Genomic DNA, 17351 nt, shown 5'->3' with positions numbered 1-17351 from the left:
GGTTGCGATGAGTGGGGCATGACTGAGCCTGCACCCAGGTGCTCCTAAAAAGGGAGCCTGAAGCATTCTTCCTCATGCCTCCTCCTTCCCCCTAAGCACTCAAAGGCTGAAAAGGTTTGTTTTATCTACACATGCCCTTCTCCATTTGTGATCCCAGCCAGCATTGAAGTGAGGACCGTGGAAATCCAAGTATTTGGGTACTTGCTTCACTTCTTATTTGGGTTCATCCCTCAGTGCCGGTAGGGAAGGGTGTAGATGGGGGCTTTGCTGCTCCTTAGCCTCAAGCAGCCCTGGAGAGACTGGGGCAGTCACCAGGGAGCAAAGCAGACCTGCAGGGCCTGGCCCGGATGCAGAGAGCTGAGAGTGGTACTGTCAGGCCTGAGCTGGGAGCCAAAAGTCTGTGGGGCGCCAGGGCGTGGGGAGCAGGGTGGGCAGCCCCTGGGCCGTGCTGCAGCCGCTGCGCAGATCCCTGACCTACTTCCACGGCCCCTTTCTGTTCTAGGAGCAGCTAAAAATCCATAAATTAAGGAAATTAACTGATGGGGCCTGCGGCATCTTTGTAAGCTATTTAAATCTATAAATTTACAACATCTTCTGCATATATCAAGTAATTGAACTAACTGCAGGGATGTAACTTTAATGAGAAAATTTCCCCCTTCTCTTGTAGTTCGAGCTCTAAAATAAATAAATAAAACCTTCCCTTGGAGGGAAGTTTCTGCATATTCCCGCGTGGAGAAGTTACAGGGGCTCTTTCCACGCGCGAGGTCCCCTGGTCAACGCAAGCAGGCCCCGGCCGGGTCCTCCTCCCACCACCTTCCCCTCCCGGGTTCCGAGACGCCCCGAGCGCCCCCAGTGAGTGAGGCCGCTAGAGGGCGTCCAGATCCGGCTGGAGCTCGGGGTGGGGGCCCCAGCGCCGCTCCGGGCCGGAGCGCACCGGTCCTCCAGCTCGAGCCTGGCTCTGGCCCGGGCGTCCCGGGAGAGCCGGACGGGGGCGCAGTGCAGGCGGGGCGCACTGCACCGGAGGCTCCGCGCTCCGTTTCCTAGGAGCCGGGAAATGGTCCAGGAGCGGGGTGGGGGGGGCGGGGGGGACGGACGGGGCGCAAGGGAAACAGGAGAAAGAGGAAGGGGAGGAGGAGAAGGTAGGAGAGAAGGAGGAAGGGGCAGCCGACCCGGGGACCGAGGGGACGCCCGGAGCGCAGGCCTCGGTGCCGCGAGGAGTCTTGGCGGTAGACGTCTCCATCGCGCCGCGCGCGGAAAGGAAATGGCGCGTCTGGCCGCGGGCGGCCGGCCGGGCGCCCCCCGTGCTCCCCTCCCCGGCGGTGGCAGACCGCGCGTCCGCAGACGTCACGCGCGGCGCGGCGCCCCGGTAGAGGGGCAGTCGGGGCCGGGACCCAGGGAGGACGGCCGGGGAGGGGGAGGGGTGGCCCTGGCCTCCCGCTCCTCTCCTGCCCCGGCCGACTCGCAGCCTACTTTCTTCCCAAGTCCCGCCCCTACCCCCGGGCGCCGCGGCGGCGGCTGCTCTCCTCTTTGTAACCGAGGAGTCAAGAAATGTGAGAAACGTGCCCTGTGTTACTTATTTGGGAGCCGAAAATTTATGCCCAGCTGAAAGCGCCCGGGGAAATATTACATCAGATGAAATGACAATGATTAAAATCAGCTTCTCCCCCGCCCCCTCCCGAGCCCGGAGGAGGCCTGGGCGCCGCGTGGCTGGCCGGCGGGGGGCGGGGGGCTGGGCAGCGGAGGGCGCGGGGGCCTGGGCGCACCGCTCCCGGGAGGGTCCTGGCGGAGGCCCCGGCGGGAAGGCGCGGGCTCCGGGGGAGGCGGGTGGTGCTCGCCCGGCCAAAGGAAGGGAAACGGCGCATTTTTGTCGCCGAGCGCGGCAGGCGCGGGCGCGCGGAGCTAATTGCGACTCTAATCCTCTGCCCCGCGGCACAGCCGAGCCCCGAGCCAGGAGTCGCCGCGCGCTCCCGCTCGCTCTCGCCGCGCTGGGTTAATTTTGAGCCGGATCGCTGCCCTTTGCGTCCGGGCTCGGCTGAGACGGGGCGCGGGCTACGGGCTACGGTGGGGGGCTGGTTTTCTCGCCAGCAATCGGAGAAGGCCGCTGGAGAAGAGAGGAGGGAGGAAACGAGGTGGGAGCGGCGGGAGGGCAGCCGGAGAGCGGCGCGAAGAGGAGGCGGCGGCGGCGGCCGCGAGAAGGGGAGGAGGCGAGGGGAGGGCGGAGAGGGGAGGCCCCGGCGCGCCGCGCCGCGAGGGGCCGCGCGAAGCGGGGGCCGGGGCGGGAGGGGTGGGTGGGGGGAGGGTTGGGGGCGAGAGAGAAAGTAACTCCAGGACGAGACCGGAGCGACCCGCGCAGCGAGCACAGGCTGCGAGGCTGAGCCCGGCTCCCAAGACCGGCGGCTGCGGGGGGCGGGGGCTGCGCCCGAGCCCGATCCGCCGCTCCGGCTCCGAGGTAAGCACCGCGCGGGCGGCCACCGCTCAGCGACGCGCACCCCTGTCCCCGAAGTGATTGCGATACCCGGAAAGTCGCCCGGCCGGGATTCGGACCTGGGCGGGGGCGGCTGCTTTGTCCGGGTGCAGGGCGGCGGGGGCTGACGGCGAGGGGGCACCCAGCACAAAGGCCTGGCGCGGGAGGGGGGGATTGCCCACGTGGGCCGGCCCTCGCCCCGGGTGGACCCTCCCCTCGCGGGCGGTCAGCGGGCTTCCTGCCGCGCGGGGTGGGGTGGCGCCGGGTGGGGCGGCGTGGGGTGGGGGTTTCCTCAGGTCCCGGCACTCGGGCCTCGGTGCAGGGCCGAGCGCCCTGCAGGGCTGGCGAGTTTCCGGGGTCAGATCCCGGCTCACGCAGCCGGGGCTTCGGGCTGACTGGGCCCGGCTTGGTGTCCAGATCAGAGCGAGGAAAAGTCTCCAACGGGACGGACGTGCGTCCTCTGACGCCCACCCGCGAGTCCGAAACGGAGCGGGAGGGGCTGGCGCGCTGGTGGTCGTTCCAAGCGCGCGGGGTCTGGAGCCCCCAGGCGGGCCGCGCGTAGACGCGATCGCCGCTTCGGGATTCCGGCTGCCCGGCGGTAGCCCCTGACCTGGACGCGGGCACCGCTCACACTCGCAAATGCCTCCCCCCTCCCTCGTAGCTGGAGCGCGTTTCCGTCCTCCTGTTGCCCCCCACCCCCGACTGCAAAAAGATAAGCTTCAAGTTTTCACTCCGTGTCTCAAATGTGCATGGAGGAATTTAACTGCACGAGTGAATAACAGCATTAGTTTCAATTAATTTTTTTTTTAAATCCCGGCAACAATAAACTTTGAGAACAAAAGCGCTTTTACGTCCTTAATTAGGCGAGCTTCCCATCTGTGGTCTCTAAGTGTCTGCCTCTTGATTTAACTTCGTCTTCCGCCCCGCCCCTGCTGCACACCCTCCCGGTCCTGCCAGGCGGTTTGGGTTCCGCGGCCACCCCAGCCCCGCGGCGCCGCCGGCCTGGGCCCAGCCGGCTCCGGCCGCCCCGAAGTTCACACCGGCCGGCGGGCTCCGCGGCGGGGCAGGCGCGCGCCAGGTGGCCCGCCTGCCTCCCTTCTGGCCCACCTCCTGGACAACTCGGCAGGCCCCCGGCTCTCTGGCCCCGGGGCTGGCGCCCTGGGCGCAGAGCTGAAGGGAGTTCTTCAGGCGCCTTCTGTTTACCTTTTATGGTTAAAATAACAGCTTAGCAAAGAAGCGACTTCACGAAGAAGCGATTTAGTGAAATCGTCTCAAGCTGCCGCAGCTCAGCCAGTTTAATCACCCCCAGAGAGCTGAACAACTGCGAGCACAATGGGGCACAAAATCATTTTGTGTGTAAATGAGCGTGGCATTCTGCTCGCTTCCCTCTGCTCCGGCGGGCGGGGCTTGGCAGCGGGCGGGCGTGGGACCCGGGGCTCCCGCCTCTGCTCGGAGAAGCGGGTCCATACCCCGCCAGTTTGGAAACCGGCCGGGCCGTGGAGCCCGGTACCGCCGAGGCCCCTGCAACAGGCGGTCTTGGCCGACCTCGGGAGGGCCGTGGCGCGCTGGGGCTGGCTGGGTCGTGGGTTTGATGCGGGTGCTGGCGGAATGAACTTGTGTCTCTTCCTGCACCCACTTTGTGCTTCTGACCTCAGCAGTGGTGTCGGGGAAAGGGTCCTTGTCCAGCACAGATGCGTTTGTCGGAGGGAGCAGTGGAGGTTCGCGTCAAGGCGTACAGCCTGGGGCTTCCAATGGTGAGTGTCTGGTTTGCCATGAACATCAGGTTGTGCTTGCGATGGAGAAGAGGCCGGGTGAGAACAGGATGGAACAGCTTTTTGATGGGTACTTGGTGCTAAATGTCACTTCCGAGCAGTGTCCTGGTAGTAGGGCAAACGTTGTGCTGGCCGCTTTGATAGCATTTCCATTGGGATTCCTTCCAGAACAGTTTATCCTCAGTGAGGCTTTCCTTCTGAATCCTCCTCCCAGCAGAGCCTCCCAGGGCAAGAGAACCCATTCCTGAGATGTGTTTTGGTTTCTCAGAACTTGAGATAAGTGACCTGGTTTTCTTTTTTGAAACTTGAGGGAACTCAGGAATGCCAAAAGCAGCCGACCCTGGACGGCTGTAAATTAAACACCACTGTCTGCTAATGGCAACCCCCACCCCCATTTCCTGTCAGAGAACTTGCCAGGACAGGAGGGCAGAACAAATCCTAGGAGAGTGACCTGACTGAAATTTGCAGGCTTTGATTCTCATTCGACCTTGGTCTATGTATGAAAACTGGATATTGAATTTCAAGGCACAAAGTCAATCCTTGAGGGAGGATGGGGTTAAACCTGCAAGAGATAGTACAGCTTTAGGTGTGGGGAAGCCAGTGGGGGAGGGAGGGGATGATATTCCCTGTGTCCACCTTCCCCAGCCCCAGGTCAGTGGAAGGTCTGCTTAAAACCTCTCTTCTGCAGCCCTCCTGCGTAGGGTCTGCAGAGTGTCTTCAGGCAGCTTCTGGAGACTGTGGGACAATCTCATTTCAGGTGGCCGGGGCACAGAGCAGAGTCACTGAGTGACTATGGGGAGAGGCAGGAGGGTTCATTAGCTGAGCTGCTGTCTCCTTCTGGCCATCTCTGTAATGCCTTGGGGCTTGATCCCTAGGGGATCTGGAATATATTAGGCACAGACAAGACCTTTCTGGGGGCCTGGGGAGAAGCTGCAGAGGTGCAGGCTGGGCAAACAAAGACAAGTTTTCCTAAGGAGCCACACGGGGAGCGGTGGCTTCCTCGGTGACTCTTGCTCTTCCCTGGCTTCTGCTGGAAGAGGCTTCTCTGGGTCCAGCCAGTCTCAGACTGCATGCTAACACTGCAGAGACTGTATTTAAAGAGGTGGTGGGATTCCCCAGCCTCTGGAGGGTGGGGGATCCTCTCTGAACTGTGGTTCCAAGGGTGCTCTCTGAAGCAAGAGGAGACACGCTTGGTAACGTGGCTCGAAACCAAAATACCAAGCAAATCGGATTTGTTCTGAAACATTTTGGGGGCAATAATGGTGAGCATATGTTTCAGTACTGTCATTAGCTGAATTAGCAGACATGGAGCTGCCCTGAGAACACGTGTGTGAGTGAATGTGTGTGTGTGCATGTGTGTATAAGTAATCTCCTATGGCCCAGAGGCTTGCCTTGGGGTGTGGGGACAGGCTAGTTGCTGTCTGTGTGGTAGGGCATGGGGTCTTTGGAAGCATGTTCAGAGAGGATGATTATAAGCATCTTTGACTGGGAGATGCGGCACCCAGGACCACTGAGGAGTAAGTCGTGTTTGGTCGTGTCGGTGCTCCCCACAGATGTTCTGGGCAGCGATGGAAGCCTAGATGCCTCACCGCAAGGAGCGGCCGAGCGGGTCCTCGCTTCACGCCCACGGCAGCACCGGCACGGCGGTGAGAGCTGGCAGGGTGGGCTGGGTCAGGGGCTGGTCGCCCCCTTTATGCCCTCTTCCTGAGCACCTGCTCACTGGCTGCCCTTCCCCGCAGCCACAACCGTAGTGCTCAAGAGATGGCTGTTGACTGGCTGTATGATTATGTATTTTCTCGAAACAAAAATGCTCTTAATTTGATGTGAAATTTACTACATGTATAAAACTCAACGCCTTAGGTGCTGAGGAAGTCACTAATTTAGAGGTGTCTCGTTACTGAGACAAACTTGCAAAAACCCCTGAATCCCAATTCACAAATTGGTGATTCGTTTGTCAGGGGATATTTCACATCTAACACATAAGCCTGCGACCTTTAATTAGAATTTTGCAGTTTGTTTTATGCCCCTGGAGGCTGACACCTTGAAAAAAAAAATTTTTTTTTCTTGATTTCTTATTGCTAATAAGCATCTTTCTTTTTTTTCCCCCTCTGGTACTTTGAAGAAAATGATGCAAATACACTTAATTACAGTGGTGGCCATAATTTGTCAGGCGAATATGTGATCAGGCACAAGCAGAAGTGATCTGATTAGATCTGTGATCACATTGGCAATCAAGGGAGTGCCTAGCTCTGTCGTGGAGAAACCCTTGTCGTGTGCCTTATTTCCATCTCCAGGAGGGAGGAAGCATGTCTCGGTTGTCTCTTACCCGGTCGCCTGTGTCTCCCCTGGCCGCCCAGGGGATCCCGCTGCCAGCCCAGCTCACGAAGTCCAATGCGCCTGTGCACATCGACGTGGGCGGCCACATGTACACCAGCAGCCTGGCCACACTCACCAAGTACCCAGACTCCAGGTAAGAGCCGAGCCCCCCACGGCACCGGGGCGTGCAGTGGCGGTAGGCAGCATGTGAAGCCTGCTGCCAGCCGACACGCAGGGCTCCCCAGGGTCCCCTGCCCTCAGACCCGCCTGCCCACAGCTGCTCAGCACAGGGACTTGTGACCCTGAGCTGGTGGCACTGGTGGAGCTCCTGACCCACTGGCAGAGGCCACTTTTCAGAGCCAGCCCCACCCGAAGCTGGCCAGCAGCTGGCTGGAAAACCTCATGTTCCTTCAGGTTCCTCTTGTGTGCGACTCACGCCTGGCCTTTGCAGGAGACGGGTTGTGAGCCATGCTGTGTACTTCTTGGGGTCATTTGGGGGAGAAGGAGTTCATCCTCTTTCCAAGTCTTAATGACTGGGATAGTGCGTAAGTGTAAGGATAGGGGCGGGGCATGGCTGCGATTTGTCATCTTTGTTTGAGTGGCCACTGCTGGACCCTTAGGGCTAGCAGCAGGCTCCTTTGGAGTTGGGAGGGGGTGGGTGGCAGTGACTGGCTAAGAATTCCAGGGTGTCGGGGGATATCCACAGCTATGGACAAGCATGAGCCACATACCGCCATCAGCAGACGAATCTCTGGCCAGGGAGCTTTACCCTCTGCCCAGCTCCCTGGAGCCCCTGACTCCTGAGCCTGTGGGAAGCTCCGGGCACTGCTGACTGCCCTGCTCTTGCCTGTTGGGCATTTCTCTCCTAGGTTTCCCCGTTGGCATGTAACAGCAGGGCTGACCAGAGGTGGGATGGGTCTCTGAGCAGCTCCGGGAGGTGATTCTGTGTGCTGCTGGCTGAGCCCGGGACCGCCTGCTCCAGGTCCCGCAAGGTGGTACTGCCAAGGGATGGCAGCAGGAGGGCCACGCCTGTGGGCATCACCTCTGTTTTAGACATTTAAAATAAAAAGAGGAGTTAATTAATCCCCCAGACGCCGAGGGATGTCTCTGGGAAGCTTTCTGATCTAGCTGCCTTGTCGCTGGTGTGGTTACTTATGGAGGAAGGATTAACAGCATGTGGAGGTGGCTGCGTAGAGCACACTGGAGGCCAGGGGGGCGCCCTGGAGGCGGACGGCTGGAGGCTGATGCAGTGTCTGGTTCAGAATTTGGGGTGTGGGGTGCAGGTGTGGTTGGAGCTCTCTCCCTTCACAGACAGAGGCTAGGCCTGGGGCACTTGTGAACCTGGGGACCATGGGGGCAGCAGCCAGGAGGCCACGTCGGCTGTGTTGGCCTGGCGCTCACCGGCAGGGCCCTGTCTAGGATGGGAGATGGATTCTGCTTATTTCATTTCAATTTTGCCTTCTGCGGCATCCACGAGTTGTTTCAGATAGATCATCCCTTAATCAGCTGACGACATTTGCGAGTGACATGCATAAAACCCTTGCCCACCACCTCTCTGAAGAGTGTTTCTGGAAATCAGAAACTTGCCTTTCTGGAGTAATCACGGCCCAGGCCTGGGAGGACCAGCCTCCTCATTCTGCCTCCCGGCTGCTGCCTGGAGCTTGGCGGGCGGGGGTCGTCCTCCCCTCCCAGCCCTCCTCCTCACCCCACCACCCCGCCCTGCATCCTACTTTGGGGCAGGCCCCCTGGCCAGGCTGCCTCAGTGGCCCCATGACCTGTGGGACCCTCAGGCCACCAGGATGGGCCCAGAGGGGGTGGTGGTCTGCATTCTTCCCCCAGGGCTGGACCTCAGGATAAATCTGCTGCTCTGCCTGGATGGCTCTGCCTGGCCAGGCTCGCAGGAGAGCTGCTCCTGAGACGGAAGCTCTGGCCTAGAGGCCATGGAGGTGGTATGACTTGTAGGATAGTCAGGACAGTGGGTCAAGCCAGGCCTGACATGTGCATTGGGCAGCTGTGCTGGCTGGAGCCCTTCAGATCTTTCTCTTCCTTCTTTGAGTGAATATTAAAATTTAAGCAAAACAAAACAGTTTTTTACTAATTCTGGAAAGAATGATCAATGGCTCACCCAGGGTCACTGAGGTATAAGTCACCTGGAAATAGAGGATTGTGTTAAGGTCATCAGGGGAGGGGGCTCGTTCTGGACATCAAGTCTCACCCTGGGCAATGCTGTGAGATAAGGGGGCTTGTGCCTTCACCCCTTTGGACCCTGTGCCCACAGAGCTAGGCCTGGGCTCTCGTTCTTGGTTGGTCAGGGCGGCTGCATGGCAGGGAGCCCCCATGGGTGCTGGTCAGCCCAGGATGGCCATCGGTCCTTGCCCGGAACCCACCCAGCCCAGCTGCTTGGGACTGGGAGTGGACTCCTGAGTCTGCCTCCATGCTTGCTGGACATCACTTAGCTCCTGCATCACAGCCCTGTGCTGGCATCCATATCCAAGAACCTAGGAAGTAATAAAACCCCCGAAACATCCAGAAAATAGAGCCAAAACGTAAAAAAAAACAAAAGAAGAATAAGAAGGTGACCCCTATCAGCTGGGGTCAGAACTGGCCAGCTTATTCTTTATACACTTTCTGAAGTCAGTATCCCAAACTTACAGCCTCCCTAGGAGGGTGGCCCGGGGTAGGAACAGACTCTTTAAGACCTCACAAGTGTCAGTGGGTGCCTTTGAGGTGACTGCCCTAACCTTCCCTCAAGCCGCACACCTCTTTGATAGCTTCAGACCCTGAGGGTGTGAGAGGCCTTAGGCTGGGAAGAGACGCTGAACCATGGAAAGACCTAGAACCAGCCAGTCCCAAGATAGGACAGACTGAGAGCCTTCTAGCCTCGGACCCTTAAGACGACCTAGAACCCAGGCAGCCCTGGAATGTGGTGGACTGGGAGTCCCCTAGATCACCAGGATGGTCTGAGGGGTTTGCAACACTGAGGGCCTGGAAATGTTGCTTGCTGCACAGAACGCTTGAGCTCAACCAGGAAGGCTGGAGAAAGTTCCGTGGGGAGGCTGACCTGCAGGTGTGGCTCTTTTGTCTTCCTGCTGGTGCCACGTGGGGGCCCTCTGCAGTCTACTGATGACTGCCCATGGCGCCTGACAGCCTCACTCCGTCCCCTCTGTCTCCAGGCATGCTGGGTGGCCTTCATTCTGCTATCTGGCTGCCCATGCTCTGCTGAGGTTAGGTCTGGGGGTGTTTAATGCTTAGAATAGGCAGGGAGCCCACAGAGCTTGCCAGCAGGGCAGTGTTCCCCAGTGTTGCTGTCACCAGGCCTGGGCAGGTCAAGAGGGCTCCATGGCTTTCGGAACTCTGAGATGAGTTGTATCTGGGTGACCACAGCACTGGTTTCACAGATTCAGGCTGCTCCACGCCTCCCCATGGGTTCTGACCCGCTCACACTCATCTATGAGGCAGGCTTGACTTGCATACGGCCCTACTGGGCCATGTCCCCAGAGTGAAAAGGGGTTAGTCGCTCACCCTCCTGGCCACTGAATGTGCCAGGCCAGCAGAGCAGACAGTGTTGGTGGGAGGCCCCTAGAGAGGCCCCAGCGTCTACCCAGCTCATCGCCCTGACGCACAGTGGCGGCAGTGGGACAGAGCCTGAGAGCGGTGACTTGGAGTGGAGGGTGGGATGGGCTGCCGAGGGAGACGGGAGCCTTCCTGGAGGTCCTTGCCGCTGCAGGTAGAGAGTGAGGGGGCTGAGCCTCGACTTGTACAGACTAAGCTGGAAAGTCTGGGGCTGGGATCCAGCCACCCTTCTCCCAGGCTGTGCTGAGTCCAGCTGGGGACGTGTGAGCGGCCCGCCTGCCGAGGTCATGTCCCTGGGGAGACCCTGCCGACCTCCCTCCTATTCCCGAGTCAAGCTCTTGACCCCTCTTCAGGGGATCCTAACCCTCCCCACTGGGGCCTGGGGTCTGCAGGGGACGTGAGCCAAACCAGAGCCTGCCGCCCTGGGCAGTGGGGAGGCCTGGTTCCTCCGCTCGGAAGTGGAGGGGGCCAGGCATGGGGCTCCCCAAGAGCATCCTTCAGGTCCTATGCTTCTGTCAGAACCACCACCCTTCAGAGGATGGGGTGCTGGGAGCTGCCTCCCTCCCAGTCCCCCCCTCACTGGTGTGCACATGCTGTAGCAGGTGTGCACACCTCTGTGCATGTGTGTGTTCTGTGTGCATCCACACTGGTATGTGTGCACACACTGGACGGTGGGTGTCTGTGCCCTGTGACCGCACCCACATGTGCTGTCCCTGTGGTCTGCCTCTGTCATCCCCTGGGGTTCCCTGAGCCGAAGCCGTGGGTGGTTCGTTTGTAAGTTTGTTAAGCATCCGTAGCTGTCTCTGGTGGACCCGTGTTATTGATATCTCCCTCGCCAGGATGTGTCTGGTTCTGCCTATGGTCCGTGTGCTTCGAGGGAGGAGACGTGTGACCCTGTGTCTGTTGCTGGGTGTGTTGTGTCCAATGCTTGTTCATGCAGGTTGGGTGAGGCGTGTGACCCAGGAGTGTCTTGGCTGGTTTACACGTGTTCACCAGGCGTGTGGCTGCGGGCTGGGGTATCTGATGGTTGGTGGGGGTTTTCTGGGCGGGTCTGTCTGGCAAGGGTTCGTGTGCATGCGACGAGGCGTCTGTGTGTCCTTGTAGTTTTCCAGGCCTGTCACCTGTGTCAGCGGGCAGGGGTGTGGAGCTGGGTGTGACTCTCTCTGGCCATGGCTTGTGAGTGTAGGTGGGGCATTTGCGTGTGCTGGTTGCCACACTGGTGTCCTGGCTGCCGCTGGTGTGTGCACATGTCCTTTTCAGGCCTGGTGTAGTCCCAGAATCACTCACGTAGTGCTGCTCACTCATCCAGCAGGGTGGGCTCTAAGGAGTGGGGGGCAGGGCAGCAGACCAGCCCTTCCATCCCGCATCCCACTTTCCATCTCTCCCAGAATAAGCCGCCTCTTCAATGGCACCGAGCCGATTGTCCTGGACAGTTTGAAGCAACACTATTTCATCGACCGGGATGGGGAGATTTTCCGCTACGTCCTGAGCTTCCTGCGGACGTCCAAACTGCTGCTTCCTGATGACTTCAAGGTAAGTCCGCAGCCGGCGGCTCCCCGGCACAGCCTGTGCAGTGGCATTACACAGGGGACGCTGTGACTTAAGAAGCGGACCCGCGGTTGTCATGGCAACCATAAAAACTTAAACGATGAAGCCGAGGGCTAAATCAGTTTTTCTAAACTAATTTTGTTTTCTCACATTTTTAGCTTATTTATCAGGGTGTAACAACAATTAAGCAGCGACAGCAAGCGCTTACCCCAGTTGTATGCTGAAGGACCGTCAAGTGCTAGAGTTACAGGAGTTAGAGGTTCCCAAAGCTGGTCCTTATTGGCACTTGGCAGAGGGAACACCCTGATCCAAACCAAACAGAACTTTAAACAAAAGTCCCCCCCTGCCCGTCCTGGAATGATCCTGTCTGCAGTAGCCGACCTGGTTCTGAGAGTCCTGCCTCCAGGGTTGGGCTCCTCAGTGGCTCAGGTATCCCAGAGGCAGGAAAAATCCAGGCTGGGGCTACCCCAGCTCCAACCAGCAAATGTCCCTCCTTCCTTCCGGCACCCAGAGGACCCAATGGTCCTAGGGCTGTTTCATCCTTCATTTAATTCAGTTTCTGGGTGCCAGCAACTGAACTCAGGCTAAAAATGCAGTGGGACAAGGCAGACATAGGTCCTGTCCTCACAGTGGTTATAGTTTATGGGATGATAGATGTTGAACAGAAAACCACTTAAATTCCACAGGGGCAGGGAAGCAGGAAGTACTGTGAGAGGGAACCATGGGGAATCTGGCCTGGGTGGGTTTGGAGGGAAGGGTGTTTCTCCAGGTGATGATGGAGGAACCGAGGCAGAAGGGTGTGAGGGCCTTGGGGGTGAGGATAAGCGAGGGTAAGGAGCTAGATAGTGGCAGCCTGGGGCTGTATGAACCGGGAGGGGAAGAGCCAGAAGAGGCTACAGATTGTGTCCGGTCCTCGCACTCTCTGCCTTTTACCCTGAATGCAGAGGGAGGGTGTGTAAGGGCAGGACCCTCAGATCTGTTGTGTGAAGGATGTGGAGGGAGCAGGAAGGTGGAGGCAGCGAAAGTGGAACAAAGTGGTAGATTTAGATCCACGTTTGGGAAAAAGAAGAAAAAGCCACGGTGTGGGCGGTGGGGGTCAGGGGGCTCTTGAGGGTTCCCCTGACCTGCAGCTTGAGTCCTGAGTGGATGTGTGGAGGCCCAGGGTAGAACAGGCTGAAGCACCCCACACCTGTGTGGAAGAACTGGTGGGGCGTCTGGGGGAGGTATTCTGGGATTTGAGGAAGGCTGTGGGGGTTGCTGGTTTGCAGGTATCATTTAAAATCTCTAGTGGATGAGAATTGGGGCCCTGCATGAAGCTGTGATGAACTCTTGTGGTTCTCAACAGGATAGGTTCTTGACTGATGGCAGGCTTGGGGTGACTCCGAAGGCTAGGGTCAGTCAGCAGGCGGAAGGACTTAGGGCCAGCGGTGTGGGCTCAGCTTTTGGGATTGGACGTCCTTGCCTGCCCGCAGGAGTCCTCAGGCTCACCAGCGGGACTTGAGCTGAGTTGTCTGGTCATGGGTAGTCAGCTACTCAGGGCTGAGGTGGGTGTGGGTGGACATGTGTTTGATGGGGGCAGGGGACCAATGTCAGGGCCTTGAGGGGAAGTCGGTGGGAGCCTGCCAGCCTGAGGTTGAGCTGCTCGAGAGAGGTGGGCGCCCCCCAGACACCTCCTCACACTGCTGGCGAAGGCAGGGACCAACCTTGCTGTCCTTTAAGCTTTACCCACTCTTTGAGCTGCGTAATAACATCCATTTTATAGACGAGGAAACTGAGGCTCAGAAAAGGTCTTGTAGATGCTGCTGCTGCTGAAAATCCAACCCAGGCAGGTCCATGTCACCTCCCCGCAGACAGTGAGCATCTCCAGGGAGGGAGGACGGGGCTGCCCTGTGCCCACCCCAACCTGTCCTCTCAGAGAAGGCAGCAGGTCCCCAACCATCCACACAGCCTCAGGCTCCTCTAGTCTAGCCTCCAGGTCTTTCTAGAAACTTCTCTCTGCTTCCCATGAAGCAGCTCCGGTGGCTTGGGGCCCCATGGGAGGGCTTACTGGGATCTGGGTCAGGTGCACACCAGCCACTGCCCTTGGACAGAGGCCAGACGTTTTGGGCGGGGCACCCTGTCACTGAAGCCTCACTTTCCCCATCTGTACAATGGGGACAGCCATCCCAGATCACATTGTGGTGGGGGTGGGGGCACAATTCCCCTGGACTTTGAGCGGGCGGGGGTGGGGGGGGGTGCGGAGCTCTGGAGCAAGAAGGGCGGGCCCCCACCCACCCCACCGTTTGCGCATGCCTGCAGGACTTCAGCCTACTGTACGAGGAGGCGCGCTACTACCAGCTGCAGCCCATGGTGCGCGAGCTGGAGCGCTGGCAGCAGGAGCAGGAGCAGCGGCGCCGCAGCCGGGCCTGCGACTGCCTGGTGGTGCGCGTCACGCCGGACCTGGGCGAGCGGATCGCGCTCAGCGGCGAGAAGGCCCTCATCGAGGAGGTCTTCCCCGAGACCGGGGACGTCATGTGCAACTCGGTCAACGCTGGTTGGAACCAGGACCCCACGCACGTCATCCGCTTCCCGCTCAACGGCTACTGCCGGCTCAACTCGGTGCAGGTGAGGGCCGGCCCGGCTGCCTCTTCCCCGCCTGCCTCCCCGAAGCCCTGGGGCGGGCGGCAGAGGGAGATTGGGGGAAGTGGGGGGGGGGGGGGCAGGTCCCTGGGATGGCGCGGCCCTCCCGTGCCATCTTACAGAAAAGGCAACAATGTGTCGATGCATAATTTATGTCCCGCTCATAATTAAATGATGGCGCCTGGGGGATGGACTTAAAAAAATTGATCTGTGCTTTTTTTTTTTCCAAAAGGATGTTCTATAAAAATGGCCTAGAGTATTTTCAACAAAGTGTGCTTCATTTGACACCCAGAGTCTGACTTTGGATTCAAATTAAACCCAGGCAGTAGGAGCAGCAGGTCAGAGGCTGAGAGTGGGGGCGGTTTGGAGCCCCCGCCCCGTTCCTCATCATGCTGACCTGGGGCCACCAGCACCCATGGCACAGCTTCCCAGAGCGTTTCTGGACTGGTTTTCCCCACATGGGTCTAAGAGACTGGAAGCCCCAGATGGAGTTGGGGCCTATTTTCCACCCGTTCTTCCAGACCCAAGAGCAGACTCCTGCTTCAGGCTTGGTTGGGGCAGAGCGCATTTGGTAGGGAAACCTCTGTAGGCTGTCCTTCAGAACTTGCTAGTTAGCTGCAGGACACAGGTGTCAGACACAGTGACTGGGCCTCCCTCTCACAGAGCCATAGACCCACGTGGACACGGAGACCTGCAGAGACGGGAGAGAACTCCTCTCCATCGTGAGCTCCCTTGAGCTGATCAGGCCCCAGGCCTCAAACCATCTGGGATTCCCAGCTCAGGGAAGCAGGTGTCTGCCCCGAGGCCAGGGGCGGGGTCTCTGTTGCTGGGGCCTCAGTGAGGGAGGGGGACCCAGGACCATGTGTCTGGGAGAGAGGGGCCCAGTCAAAATTGTGGACCCCCGAGGGTAGCGGGATGGCACCCATCCAGGTTTCGTCTCTTAAGGGGCCCTGGCCCTTCTGTGGCTGCCCCGCTGGTGGTTGTGCCCAGACCCCTGTCAGCAAGATCTTAACAGGAGAACGTAACTCACCCTGGCAAGTGCCCACCTGCCCAGCAGACTCTTGTGACTGGGCTTTGCTGACCCCTGTTTCTTCCTCGGCAGGTCCTGGAGAGGCTCTTCCAGAGGGGTTTCAGCGTGGCCGCATCCTGCGGGGGGGGCGTGGACTCCTCCCAGTTCAGCGAGTATGTGCTTTGCCGTGAGGAGCGGCGACCACAGCCCACCCCCACTGCTGTCCGAATAAAGCAGGAGCCCCTGGACTAGGCCCTGCCTCAGTGTCTACCTGAGGCCCCTTGGCCCTAGGGACACCCCCAGGGACCTGGGAACAGCACTGGGGAGTTCTGCCTACGCCTGCTTAGTGGTGGGCATGAGACTGAGGGTGGGGCCGGAGGGTCCAGAGCCCGCCTGGGGAGCCCCAAGGCCCGGGGCGTCATGACAACAGAACGTGGGATGCTGGAGGCATGCCCACCAGAGGACCGTGGATGTGACCCAAAGATGCCGAGGTGGGAACTCCGCCGCCAGTCGTCTGCGCCCCTCGGCTCCCAGCCTGGTACAGCACCCTGGAGGCTCTGCACGTGCCGAGGCGGGGTCAGCAGAGGCCGCCCCGGTCCACTCCAGAGGAGCGGTCCGTCTTTCTCCACGCGGCAGACTCCAGTGGGTCTCCTTGCGTCAGAGATGGCTTATTTTTCTACAGTATTTAAGACGGAAGTAACTGTCAGTGCACAAGTCACAGAGGCCTACAAGGACCCCTGCTTCTTCATCTGGTGCTCAGATCAGTGGGACGGGGCGGCACGGCCGCGTGGGGGGTGGTGGCAGAGCTGCGGGACCCTCTGCCCGGGTTCCTGCAGAACAGGGCTTGGAGACCCCTGGTCCCTGCTCTAGGGATGGAGGGCCCCCAAGGCAGTGCCAACGGGGCTGAAACACGGCCCCCACGGGGTGGGCTCACTGGGAGGAGGGTGGTACAGGCGTGAGGGAGGGACCACTCTGGGACCTTTCGAGACCCTGTCTTTGCTGCCGCTTGGGGCACAGGCCACACTTGAGTGTCACTTGACCTGCTCATGCCCGGGGGCTTTGGTTCCCATCTGTGTGTGCCCACGCGGGCTCCGAGAGAAGTCACTCCCCATCGGGATCAGCACCGGGGCCACACTGCATCCTTACCTCAGGAATGGGCCCCACGGTGAAGGAGCCCATCTGTCAGCAGCATCCTCTGGGTCCCCAGCTCAGGAAGCCGTCCCCCACTCTGATTTTCCCACACTCACCTGCATACTGAATTTTTAATTAAACTGTGGTTACACTAGTCTGCCAGTAAGGCCCAGAGAGTCAGACCTTGGGTTCTTGGCCCCAGATTCCAATGAGGACTGCCCGCTAGAGTCCTCGCAGACCTGCTGCCTCCCAGACGACAGGCCCAAAGATGGATACCCCCTGTCTTGTCACACTTCCCCTCCCCTCCCCTCCCCAGATGACTCTTCCCCAGGGGGTGGAGAGACTGCAGAGAACTGCTGGGCGGGTGGGGCGTCCCGGCCGGCCCCGCCCCTTGTACGATGCCCGTAGACTTGTATATGACTCCTTTAATATTGTAAAGATGCTAATGTACAATTGTCGTGTGTTTGTGCAAACACATTATGTTTCTAGTTCATGCCATAAATGATGCTATAAAGCGAAAGACTGAGGCTCCGTCCTGTGCTGAAGCGGGCAGCCAGATTCCAGCATTCCGTGCCCAGCAGGGAGGTTTGGGGATGAGATTCCTTGGGTTCCAGGGAGGAAAAACCGGCGGCAGTAGTTGGGGGAGGGGCAGGGACAGGGGTCCCGAGCTGGCGTTATTTATTGCTTTGGGGTGTTTCCTCATGGCTGTACCTGTCCCCTCTGGGCAGCACAGTTTCTGAATTCTGATTCACAGCCCCTAACCAGGTGCAAGCTGGGGGAAGGCAGACCAAAGGTGTCCGGGGGAGCTTTTGAGCCCGGGGTTCAGTGTTTGTGATTTTTCCCTCTGGTTTTTTTGGTTGAGGGTTGACGTCCTCTTTAGAGCACCACAGAGCGGTAGGAGAAGGTGGCAGTCCCTGGC

The 17351-nt window shown here is 59.3% G+C and overlaps 2 protein-coding genes across 6 annotated transcripts; one reads left to right on the top strand and one right to left on the bottom strand.

Moving 5' to 3' along the window:
• Nucleotides 1-865: 865 nt before the first annotated feature.
• LOC122421295 (collagen alpha-1(I) chain-like) lies at nucleotides 866-3931 on the bottom strand. Its single transcript, XM_043437157.1, has 6 exons — nucleotides 3806-3931; nucleotides 3405-3622; nucleotides 2771-3074; nucleotides 1764-2588; nucleotides 1170-1525; nucleotides 866-1040 (listed from the first exon to the last, which is right to left on the bottom strand). Exons 1-6 carry the CDS (start codon nucleotides 3929-3931, stop codon nucleotides 866-868), a joined length of 2004 nt encoding a protein of 667 aa, XP_043293092.1.
• Nucleotides 2317-16952, top strand: KCTD15 (potassium channel tetramerization domain containing 15). Of its 5 annotated transcripts, XR_006263503.1 has the most exons (8): nucleotides 2396-2449; nucleotides 4120-4218; nucleotides 5790-5882; nucleotides 6531-6706; nucleotides 11514-11658; nucleotides 13972-14277; nucleotides 14525-14630; nucleotides 15395-15554. XR_006263503.1 is itself a non-coding variant. In XM_043437547.1 (7 exons), exons 3-7 carry the CDS (start codon nucleotides 5817-5819, stop codon nucleotides 15551-15553), a joined length of 852 nt encoding a protein of 283 aa, XP_043293482.1. In that variant the 5' UTR covers nucleotides 2402-2449; nucleotides 4120-4218; nucleotides 5790-5816; the 3' UTR covers nucleotides 15554-16952. The 5 variants fall into 5 exon arrangements, 4 of the variants coding, with proteins under 4 accessions (XP_043293484.1, XP_043293483.1, XP_043293482.1 ...); XM_043437547.1 differs by lacking the exon at nucleotides 14525-14630 and having other exon boundaries at nucleotides 2402-2449; nucleotides 15395-16952; XM_043437550.1 differs by lacking the exon at nucleotides 14525-14630 and having other exon boundaries at nucleotides 2407-2449; nucleotides 6594-6706; nucleotides 15395-16952.
• Nucleotides 16953-17351: the final 399 nt, after the last annotated feature.

Source organism: Cervus canadensis, chromosome 18 (genome assembly GCF_019320065.1).
Source record: "Cervus canadensis isolate Bull #8, Minnesota chromosome 18, ASM1932006v1, whole genome shotgun sequence".
Classification (NCBI taxonomy): domain Eukaryota; kingdom Metazoa; phylum Chordata; class Mammalia; order Artiodactyla; family Cervidae; genus Cervus; species Cervus canadensis.
The sequence above is the reverse complement of the archived record's forward strand: the minus strand, read 5'-3'. Positions and strand labels throughout refer to the sequence as shown.

Coding starts and splice junctions, on each gene's coding strand:
- KCTD15 (XM_043437547.1), top strand. CDS start 5,817: ATGCCTCACCGCAAGGAGCGGCCGAGCGGGTCCTCGCTTCACGCCCAC. Junction 6,707..11,513: donor ACCAAGTACCCAGACTCCAG/GTAAGAGCCGAG, acceptor CATCTCTCCCAG/AATAAGCCGCCTCTTCAATG. Junction 14,278..15,394: donor GCCGGCTCAACTCGGTGCAG/GTGAGGGCCGGC, acceptor CTTCCTCGGCAG/GTCCTGGAGAGGCTCTTCCA.
- LOC122421295 (XM_043437157.1), bottom strand. CDS start 3,931: ATGGACCCGCTTCTCCGAGCAGAGGCGGGAGCCCCGGGTCCCACGCCC. Junction 3,075..3,404: donor CGCCTGGCAGGACCGGGAGG/GTGTGCAGCAGG, acceptor GCCCGCGTCCAG/GTCAGGGGCTACCGCCGGGC. Junction 1,041..1,169: donor GGCGTCCCCTCGGTCCCCGG/GTCGGCTGCCCC, acceptor CCCGGCTCCTAG/GAAACGGAGCGCGGAGCCTC.